Source organism: Corvus brachyrhynchos, unplaced genomic scaffold, assembly GCF_000691975.1.
Source record: "Corvus brachyrhynchos isolate BGI_N302 unplaced genomic scaffold, ASM69197v1 scaffold239, whole genome shotgun sequence".
Classification (NCBI taxonomy): Eukaryota; Metazoa; Chordata; class Aves; order Passeriformes; family Corvidae; genus Corvus; species Corvus brachyrhynchos.
Genome location: NW_008246057.1, coordinates 1 through 11,139, shown reverse-complemented (window position 1 = coordinate 11,139; position 11,139 = coordinate 1). Strand labels below are relative to the sequence as shown.

The following is an 11,139-nucleotide window of genomic DNA, read 5'->3' as shown; positions in this document are numbered from 1 at the left end:
TAGGGAAAAGACATCTCAATTATTTTGCTAGTTTTTGTTATTAGTATTTGAACTTCTGTCTGTCTTTTTGTGTATTGTCATGCTCATCTCTGAGCTTGTACATCCTTTTGTGAAAATGTAGAATATTCTTTAGTACAGAGGAACAATCCTACAATTCTCTGAACAGTGTGGCAGGAACCTGGACATTGGCTCCCTGGGAGGGGGAGCTTCTTTTAAGAGAGGCAGCTGGGGGACCCTTCAGGAGCATTGGCACCAAATCAGACTTTTAATCCAAATGGGTGAAACACATTTCTCCTCTTTTGTGTTCAGATCGATCTACGGAGTTTTCCACAGCAAGCAGGTTGTGAAGGGAATCACACTCTATCGTTTCATAGTTCCTCGTGAAGCATTTGCATCACCAGCTGAAGTCAGAGACAATTATTGCTTCTGTACGGATCCAGTCATATCAGAGAACTGCACATTAGCCGGCGTCCTGGACATCAGTGCCTGCAAAGCAAGTATGGTGGTGACACAGTACTGCTACACAAGCCATTTAACTGGGGACAAGGCACTTGTCCTGTAGCTGAGGTGTTACTCTGAGATCCAGGATGTTTGTGTTTGTTTCTGAAATCTTCCACACATTGCTTGTGAGACCCCCTCACATTTCTTCAGCCTCATTGCCCAAAATGAGGACGATAATATTTCTGTATTTTGCATAGCGCTATGCAAAATTGGGATACCATAGATTGTGTACTGAAACTGCAGGAATGTGTGTAGAGGAAGGAAAGGAGGGGCTCTGTGTAAAAGCCAGAGATAGTCACAGTCCTTGTGTTTGTGGGAATTCACACACACGGCGGGGGTGGGTATGTACACAATTACATACACATTCAGAGACTGAGAGACAATACTGGCTTAGTTTGGTGTTGGTAAAATAAATATATACTGAGTCTGCACTTGTTGCAGAGTGAACTGCGAGGGGTCCCTTCAGGCTAAGACGAGATCATGAACGTGGGGGAAACATTGACAATCTCCTCACCTCAGCATGAAACTGGGAGCACTGCCAGCTCCACAGTGTCGGCACAGACAAGCAGGGTTTGTAGCTGCAGTTTATTTCACCATGCAGATTTTTCTCATGACTGAAAATGTCACTGAAATGCTTGAATTTTGTTTTTTTGGTTGGGTTGGGGTTTTTTTGGGTGGTGGGGTTAGACTATTAACATTTTTATCAGGATTGTACATCTATATAGCAAAACTATGTTTGGAAGATGACCTGTGAAAATGAGCGCCAAAGCAAGGCTTAATGATTCAAGAGAGTTTGTTTTTTTTCAATAGAAAGACCGGTATATATCTCTCTTCCCCATTTTCTTCATGCAAGTGAATCTATATTGCATAATGTGGAAGGCCTGAGCCCAGATGAAAAGGAGCATGAGACGTATCTGGACATTGAGCCTGTAAGTCCAAGTACTTAATACTTGTACCTTGGGAAACTTGCAGTGTTTAAATTTAATAGTAGTAGAATTGGCCTTTTGCCAGAGGGACAAGCAAAAGATGCATTATTTTCATGCTTGCTTTTCTAAGGTCTGCTCTCAAAGTGGGATAGTTTCAGCAGGGGAAATTTAGAACAGAACTTGATCTCATTCTGACCTTCAAAGTTTTGAAAATTGGTTTTGATTTTGACTTACTGGGAACGTGGGATTGAATAGATTCTTCAAACTGTGAAGTATGTTGTAGCTTTTCTATAATTTTTCTATACTTAAAAGTTATAGAAAATTCATATTCTATGAAACTTCTCTTTCCTCTACACTTAATTTTTAAAATTTTTCTATAACTAGCCATTTTTGGATAATTACTCTCTCAATTGAAACTAAATAAACATACGTGAGTTTATTTCCAATTGGTAGAACTCTAAACAGGCTGATCTAAATAGACGCAATTCAAGTCTTTGTGACTTGGATTGTCCAACAGATCTCCCAAACAGAATGAATTTATTTTGATTTCTTAAAATTTACCTCTATTTCTGTTTCAGTGATTCAGTTAACTTCAAGTGTATTTACCAAAGTTTTCTAAATTGTATGATGAATTCTAACGTTCCAAAATTCTATTTTGCTCTATTTTGAATGAAAAGGCAAAATTGAGAATTTCTCACTAAAATTTGGCAGTTAAGCTATGTAACTTCAATGAGGAGATATGAAGTTAAATCTTTGTTTCACCTTATTTCCTAAATATTACACAAAATTTTCAACGATTACAGCCTATTTTTTTTTTTTTTTGTGAAAGACAGAGACAGGAAAAAAGATATGAAGAAAAGATTTGACCTTTGTATAGATATGATATTATATATATGATGTAGATAGATATTGTCACTGATATGAAAAGTTTGTTTTCTGCCCTATGCAAGTTAAATGTCCTCCATTTTGAAAAAGAAAATCTAGCTGCTTTTTGGTGCAAAAAACCCCTGAAATATATTTTTATATGAAATATAAAAATGACTGATTTAGTAGTTTTAGCCTTTGCCTTCAGATTTAAATGTAAATTACAGAAGTAACTATGGTAAAGCCACAAAATTAGAACTTCTGTGAGAAATGAGAAACCCTTAGAAACATGACCATTTCATAAAAAAATTAATCCTTCCAAACATAAGGATAAAATAATCCCAAAGTGCTTTCGGACACAGTCCATATTATAGGCTTTTGCATCTAATTAAAAAATCTAAATTAATGTTTTGTTGGTTTTTTTTCACTGGTTTTAGGTGACTGGTTTTACACTACGATTTGCAAAAAGGCTGCAAGTAAACCTCCTTGTGCAGCCTTCAACAAGAATTGAGTAAGTGCTACTTCATTATTTTATTTTTAATGAATTTTTAAGAGGGCTGATTGGTCTATGAGAACATCAGTAGAAATGTCTTGGAGAAGAAGGAATAAAAATACTTTCCTGAAGCTTATTCAGAGCAAATCTTCCAGAGCAGGACACTGCCCAAGCATTTTAACACACATTTGATTTCTCTATAGAAGCTTACAAGGCAACATGTTCTTAAAAGTAGCATTCTTATAAAACCCAAATGGGAGCCATGAGGATGAACACAAAAGACAAAAGAGACAATGAGAAAGAGAATTTATGTATTCCCTGTCACTAAATGTTATTATCACAAGGGTCAATGGGTCTCTAGCTGTTTCTTTTCCTCTTCATTGGCTCAAATGTACATGGATAGACACACCTTTGGCATCCTGTACATATGAACACCACACAGATCTTCAACCCTCTCTGTGTCTCACTGCCCAAATACAGAAGATTAGGCAGAAAATGGTGTTTGCCCAATATGTAAAATGACAGTTATTAATTGTAGTTTTGGTTTGGTTTGTGTTTTTTTCACTCCAAAAGTATATTTAAAAGGTACACCTTGAAGTCAGAAATACAGTTAGAGAAGAAAAACGTTTAAGTGGAGACTGGGCTTATGTAGCAAACTAAAAGTAACATGCTGTACTCATTTTCTCATTTCAGTCCTTTAAAAAAAGTTAAAAAACCCTATGTGTTCCCTCTTCTTTGGCTAAATGAGGTTAGTATATTTTATGTCTATTAATATTCTCTGTTTTAAAACAAACAACCAAAAATCTACCTAGCTTTTTCAGTCTTGGTGCCCTGAAACTGGGTAATTAAAATCGTGCTGTGATTTGCACCACACCAAGAACATATTCGGCAACTGAGGTCTTGCATATCTACCTTTCACTGACGATTTTCTTGCACATTTTCAGTCTGCTGTTATTGGGGATGAGAAAGCAGAAATGTTCAGAGCTAAAATCTCCAGTCGGCTCCAGCTGCTGAGCATGTTGCAGATGGTGTTAATAATCGGAGGCTCTGTGGCGTTCCTGGCGTTCTTGGGGTCCTATTTCATTTTCAGGTCGAAGAAATTAAAATAAGTAGGTAAGCACTAACAGCTCAGTCCTCAGCAGTGACTTCTCCTCTGGGTTTCAAGAGTTCAGAGTCATTACCTATTTCACTGTTCTTTTTTTTTTTTTAATGTGCTAGAAAATTCAGTAGTTGTTCTTCAAGAAATCATCCAGATAATTGGCCTAATGTTTTCAAGTTCTCTTCCCATCCTGTATCTTTCAGGATGCTCTTAACTCGGTGTGGGGGGGGGATTGGGAACTACATCAGAAGAAGAAGATTTTCATTCGTTTGTTGTGATTTCTTTAAAATCAGCATTTTGTCCAAGACTGTTAAACTGTTCAGAAGTGTCCTCTAGCACCTCTCTGAGACAGAGGCCACACAGCTGCAGATTCCTGTGCTCTGCCAGGACATCCCCCTGTCCGAGGTTCAGAGAACCTGCTGTAAATTACACTTTCTATTGAGTGATGGTTTCTCACTTCCTCTCTGTGGTGCGTCAGTGTTATGTTGGTCTGAACACTTCCTGAACATTCCCGGTTCAAAAAGGCAAAATACACTCCCATCAGGGGTAGACTAACCAAGTAGTGGATGAATGTGCTAGTATCTGGGGAAACAAACACATTTTTGGAATTTTTTAAAAGAAGTGCAGAGACATGAATGTTGTGGTAAGAAGTATGCTATACTAAAGAGATATTCTTAAGCTGAAGACTTACCTCACCATATGCTGAATTCTGATTTTATTTCACTACAGGTAACAAAAGACTTCAGAGGTAGTCAATGTTTAATTGAAATTTCAGCCAAGCAGCTCATTAAAATTCAGAGACAAAAGGTATGATTCAAAGCACAGTCAATCCACATGCTATGGAATTCAACATACTTTTCCATTTTGAGAAGACCAGCTTACTAACCCAAATAAGCTGATGTTTTTGAAGGTCAACATATCTGACATCACTAAAGAGGCCACTGTGGAAAATACACTTTCAAAAAACTTTATTTGAAACTTGTTATACATTTTAAATTGCATTCAAGCAGACTGAAATTGAGGTGCAGTTGGATTTTAGTCCACCTTCTGCCATTTATGCAACTTGCTACTCATTTTCTTCTGGATTTGCAAGAAAAATGAAAGCCGCTTGCTGATGTTCCGTCTCTGAGCACAGGCTGGGAATGACAACAATTTGGAGCTCATGCTGTGCTCTACATGCTCTCATAGCAATATTTCTCTCTGTTCCTTTAAGGAATGGAAGCTGCTGCAATAGAACTGCTGTCTGTCCTCTATTCAGGGATGTGAATTGCATTGAATGTGAAGTTTATAATGTAAAGTTACTAACTGTAATACATGAAGTTTATAAAAGACTAAAATACGTGTTTTATACAGTTTTTATGGAGATGGCTCATAGATACACCACAGTTCTCCATATGTTGATGGAGATCATCAACATTTGACTCCACAGCTGTTTATTAATCTGAATCACTCCCTAACTCCCAACCTACTCCACTGCTCTTCCCGTTGCCTCTTGTGAGCTCTTATTTCTGGCTCTTGTTTGAACACCAGCCTCTGCACTGCTCTAAGGCCACTTTTCCCAAAGCGTCCATTGGAGAATGATCTGATATGTCACCTGACAGACCAAGAGAAAATATTCCAAATTGCTTCAGAGAGAGGAAGGACTGAGATAATGATTTTGATAAATGTCAGAGGGTTCCGCTTGCTGTAGAAGCACATAAATGAAAACAGGTAGCCCCAATCACTTATTGATAAACCACCTGCTGTTAGGAAATTTGTGCATTTATTTAATGAGGTGTATCAGCCTGTAGACAGGTACCAAGCACTGCTGTCTGCATAAATAGTTGACTTTTTCATTTGATCTGAATGCTGTATTTTATTCTGAGAGTCAATGGGGCAAATACGGAGTGTTGTGGGGTCTCTTCTTTTTCCATGGACTCATTAAATTCAGAATAAGAGCCTAAGTTAAGCATTTTCTATGATTTCTTTTTGGATTTTTTTGTCCCCTTATTTAAGAACTGCAAAAAAAAGGAAAATAAAACATAGTCTTCCTCTCATGTCCTGCTGTTTGGAAACAATGCTACAATGGACTATAAACCACAAAGCTAATAAAGGGCAATGTCTTTGGCTGGGTATCTTTAGTAAGATGTTCTTACCTTTGGAAATAAAGGGAAAATCCAACTGATTATAATGCTGGTGTTTTATTGTTTTATTCCATTGTTCCTTGTGGACAAGGTTTTGTAGCTATCAGCAGAGCTGATGAGTCACAGAAATCCCAAGACGTTCTTCTTGAAGGTGAGGTCTGTGAGGTACACGGCTGTACTCTTTCCTGCTGCGAGCTGGAAATGCCAGCTACCAGGGCAGCTGGTGTGACACTGGAGGGAAGGGCTGCTCTCAGCCCGTGTATTTAATTACTCATGGTGCTGGCTAGTCAATGGAAAACAATACCTTTCTCTCATATCCACGTTATTGCTGGTGTCATGTATGATGCTCTGTTCCTGTATTAGTCTGGGGGCAACTTGACACAACTGAAGGCATCCCTAGAGTCCTATGGACTGGTCAAAATAGTATGAGGGCAGCTAAAGTCATTAAGCCACATCTCCTCTGAGATAAACACAGCTCTGCCGTGGTTCAAGACCTGACACCAACTTTTTATAATAAAATGTCTTTTGTGCCAGCATCTAACATGAAAGGAAAAACAGCAGTGCTCCTGTGGTTTTTGATATGCTAACATTTCAGCTTAATTTTATTTGACTTCAAGTACATTGTCAGTAAGTTAGTGTTTGCTTTACTAGTGTTGTTTAGTGCTGCAGTGTTCCAGCAGCAGTGATCGAGCAAGTCAGGCCATGATTTAAATGTCTCAGGGCCAAATTTTATATGGACAGAACTATATGTTTGTCCATATGTGTAATCTCATTGATCTCAATGCAGGTTTGGGCTTTTAAACTATGTCCAGCATCTAGACTGCACTTGAATTATTATTTGTTGTTATTTTATCCAAAACATCAGTTACAGTTATTGTTATTTCATGATATTAAGGCTAATGTTAAGTACTTACATTTGTTCAAACAGTGCAGGGTAAACTTTCATTAGAAATGTAAATGAAAATCCAAATAAAATAAAGCTCAAACCTTCTTTCTGATATCCTTATGTTTAATTGTAAATAAAGCCTTCTGTGTTGAATAATGTAGTCCTTGTGTCTCTTTTTTTGGTATTTTGGGGTATGCGTTCTTTTTCTAGAAACTGATTTTTTAAATTGATAAATATCTGAGCTTACAGCTAACCTTGTTAAATCATTGAACTCTGGCACACAGCAGCTTCCTAGAAGACCATGTTGCTACATGAAACATTAGAAATACCAGTGACATACAGCATTTATTTTGTCTGTTGGTCGGAACACAGTGCTAATAACACCAACACTGTGCATTCGATCCTCGTGTGGGCAATTCACACGAGCACGATTCGATGATCCTTGTGGGTCCCTTCCACCTCAGAATATTCTGATTCTGGGATTTATGTTCTGGATCACAAAAAGGAGAAGACTTTTTGGAAAAAGGTGAGCACCAGCACATCTAAACTGAAGCAATTGTAAAACAGACCCAGGAAGCCAAGCTCAGAGAGAGGCCTGTTTTCAAATCTCTGAGCTGGATGTGTTGGCAGGATGGTGTTAGCACATCCAGCTGCACATTCCAACAACCTTCCCTGGCTCGGCTGGCCCAGCAGGTCAGGTAGGAGGCAAGAAGGGCTATGCTCATGCCTCATGTTCCCCACCCACCCCAGGTCCTACGTGTGAAAGTCAGATCTGACCCAAGATCTAACAGCCCACACACTTACACCCCAGAGCAGCTATGCCAGCTCTTGATCTCTAATTTTAATTATGCATTCAAAGCCTGTCTTAAAACCTGTTCTTCCCAGCTAGCTTACCACTGTCTGTTAAGGTAATATAAACGTGTTACTCTACCCTGAAAAAGAAAGAAAATTAATGCCTTCTATGTTCTTTTAACTGTGACAGTAGGCAAGGGCTCGTTTTATTGACAGGTGTGCACATCAGCATATTAAAAGAAAATAAATTTAATAAAATATTCTTACAGCTTTTTTTTTTCTCAGTAGCCATATAAAACCAGAAACCAGAAAGATAAATGACTTGCACATACCAAATGCAATCTGCATTTATAAATAAATGCCATTATTTTTCTATTCTCTGTTCCCTCTTTGCCTGTCAGTTGGCCCTGTGATGCTCTGCTGGTTTCACCCTCTCCCAGCAATAACCAAGGGAAGCAGGGATTTACAGACAACACCAGGCTGGGCCCTTTCTCAGTTCTATTTTGTGATAAAAAAACCCAAATGCTTTGCAACAGGCGCCACCCAAAGGGCATCCAGGCTTTCACAAGTTCTCCTGCTTCACTTAAGAATAAGCAGTCAAAAATTAGGCTGGCTATGATTAAGTTTTGCTACCTTTGCCAGTTAACATCACGAGATACAATTACAACATCTGTAAAGCAGTACAACAAAAAGTCCATCATAAGTGTCTGCTAGATAACAGGTTGTCAGAATGCAGCTCTAAGACAAATTTTTATGGCCATTAATATTCTGGAGTGTTTTGCTAAGACCAGGGTTTCCTTTAAGTTCTATGAATCGGTGCTTTTATAAAATACCTGGTTGATATAACTAAGCCCACCCAAAGTTTCTGGGACTCTATTTCTTGCCCAGCATCCCTTGTGTAACACCAAGGATGTGTGGGCAAATCAGGAATTTCACAGAGATTTGTGTGTGCTCTTTCATGTGACTTAGATTTTGGAGGTTCCTTAAACACATTTGCAATTTAAATTCTACTAAAATATTTATGTGTAGGACTGGGAAAGTCACCCTTACTTTGCCCTCATAATTTTTCCAACTGGAAAGCCCCCATGTGAATGCTCCTGAAGTTAAATTTCTTGATTGATTTAACTCCTTCATGATTGAAGCTGAAACCAGCAGCAGAAAGTAAAAGCCTGCTGGAGATGCAGGTTCTCTTGAGTGCAGACATTTCCTGTGTGCTTACCACAAATGTGGAAGCATATACTTTTCCATGGATTCACTCCACAGGTGTACCTATCTTTACACTGATCAAACACCAGGTCTGTTTTGTAAAATCAGAAGTTATCGCTACAATTAAAGCACCCCCTCCACAAACATGCACTGTGTTGTGTCAGGAGCTGCATTTTGTTCTGCAGTCTTGACAAGCTCACCCTCGTTGTCTTCATGTCTGACAGAGCCAATGGACCCACTGCTGGCCAAGGCTGAGCTGACCATCAGTGACAGTGGTAGTGCCTCTGGGATAACATAGTAAAGAAGGGAAAAAAGTTGCTGTGCAGGAAAAATTGCAGCTGGAGACAGTAGTGAGAATATGTGAGAGAAATAGCCCTGCACTGACCTCCAGGTCGGTGGAGAAGGAGAGGAAGGAAGTTCTCCAGGTGCCGGAGCAGATTCCCGTGCAGCCCACGGTGAGGCAGCTGTGCCCGTGCAGCCCAGGGAGGTCCACAGGAGAGCAGAGATCCACCTGCAGTGTGGAAGACCCCATAACAGAGCACATGGATGCCCGAAGGAGACTGTGGCATTGTGGGAAGCCCATGGTGGAGCAGGTTTGCTGGCAGGACTTGCAACCCTGTGCCTCACTGTAGCATTGTGTTCCTGAAGGACCTCAGCTCATGGAAGGGATGCACGCTGGAGCAGTCCATGAAGAACTGCAGCCTGTGGGAAGGAATCCATGTGGAGGACTGTCTCCCATGGGATCGAGCCTGACCTGGAGCAGGAGAAGACTGTGAGGAGTCCTTCCCCCAAGGAGGAAGAGGCAGCAGAGGCAACATGTGATGAACAGACCACAACCTCCACTCCCTGCCCCCTGTGCCACTTGCAGGATGGAGGCAGAGAGTTGGAAATAAAATTATGGCCAGTAAGAAGGGAGGGGTGGGGGACAGATTTCTAAGATTTGGGTTTATTTTTCATGATCCTACTCTGATTTAATTGGTAATATATCAAAATTGTTTCTCCAAGTCAGGTTTATTTTGCCCAGGATGGTAACTGGTGACTGATCTCTCCCTGTCCTTACCTCGACCCTTGAGGCTTTCATTGTATTTCCTCTCCCCTGCCCAGCTGGGGAGGGAAGGGATAGACTGGCTTTGGTAGGCACCTGATGTCCAGCCACAATAGTCCACATGCTTCCACGCAGCAAAGCTTGGGAATGCCACATACCTGGCAGAAGCGGCAGAGATCAATGCTTTTTAACTCTCTGAGTCACTGTTTGCAGTGTAGGAGTAATGTGCAAGCTGTGGAGCACTCCCAAAGGCAAACAGTGAAAAACTTTGAATGAGAAATGAGAGTTCCATATTTGCATTTTATTTTCAAGCAAATACTGAGCTGAAAGAGGAAACACTGTGCAAGGGACACCTGCAGCTTGTTCTTTCTGTATTTACAGGGAGGGAGTACTGAGGACTCTTCCCTGAGTTCTCCTATATCCAGGAAAGGAAAATGAAAGAACGGAGATTTTCAAATTTCTCCTACTGTGCCCTCACAACATTGATTCCTGTTCCTTTAGAAAAAGAAGGAAAGGGACTGCGGAGTTCTAATAAGACTTTCTTCCATTGCACAATAATCGTCCAACCAAACATTTCTGAACCCTCTGCTTCCATTCCTATTTGTTAAATGCTGGGAATCTCAACTTCCCAGTTTCATCATGCAGTCTCAGTGATGCTCACTAGATGGCAATACAATATCTAGACAGCCCCAAATTCTCCAAATATCCTGAAATATCCTGTCCAGAACAGCTCGCCCTGCGCCAGGTTTTGGGTGGATACACTTGGACACGCTGAGCCTTCAGCTCATTAATCCAGAGCATAACAAAATACGCCTCACATCACTGCCTCACACAGCATGGATGGTTGCAACATTTCCGCAAGAAACAATTATTATTATAGAGCCCTTACCACATCCTCAGAGCACCAGCTCTCACTTTCCCTCCTTTTCTTAGTCCAGAAAACTTACCTGCTGTGATTCTCCCTGCTTCCTGTGGCTCTAAGGACACCTGACCGTGACCACAAGCATTTCATCTCAGTTTTACTAGAAATGCTGTCATTACAGGAAATGGCTCTGTATGTATTTATGTAATTTTGTATTTAAGATATTTGCTTAAATATGAATACAATATTCCTCTCAGATAGTCTGTTGTAAATCAAGCCTCTAACCATTAAATGGTATATTGCAGGACATGTTTGGTTGCAGAGGAAGGAGGTTATGTTTCT

The 11,139-nt window shown here is 40.1% G+C and overlaps 1 protein-coding gene across 5 annotated transcripts in view; it reads left to right on the top strand.

Annotated features, from left to right (window-relative positions):
• CD36 (CD36 molecule) overlaps window positions 1-7,052 on the top strand; it is a 36,269-nt gene extending 29,217 nt beyond the window's left edge. For all 5 annotated transcript variants that reach the window (XM_017745986.1, XM_017745984.1, XM_017745987.1 and 2 more), the window contains exons 9-14: window positions 310-497; window positions 1,312-1,430; window positions 2,729-2,802; window positions 3,478-3,532; window positions 3,729-3,897; window positions 4,613-7,052. In XM_017745986.1, the coding sequence (XP_017601475.1) occupies window positions 310-497; window positions 1,312-1,430; window positions 2,729-2,802; window positions 3,478-3,532; window positions 3,729-3,893 (601 nt within the window). In that variant the 3' untranslated portion in view covers window positions 3,894-3,897; window positions 4,613-7,052. The remainder of the gene's footprint in view (window positions 1-309; window positions 498-1,311; window positions 1,431-2,728; window positions 2,803-3,477; window positions 3,533-3,728; window positions 3,898-4,612) is intronic.
• Window positions 7,053-11,139: the final 4,087 nt, after the last annotated feature.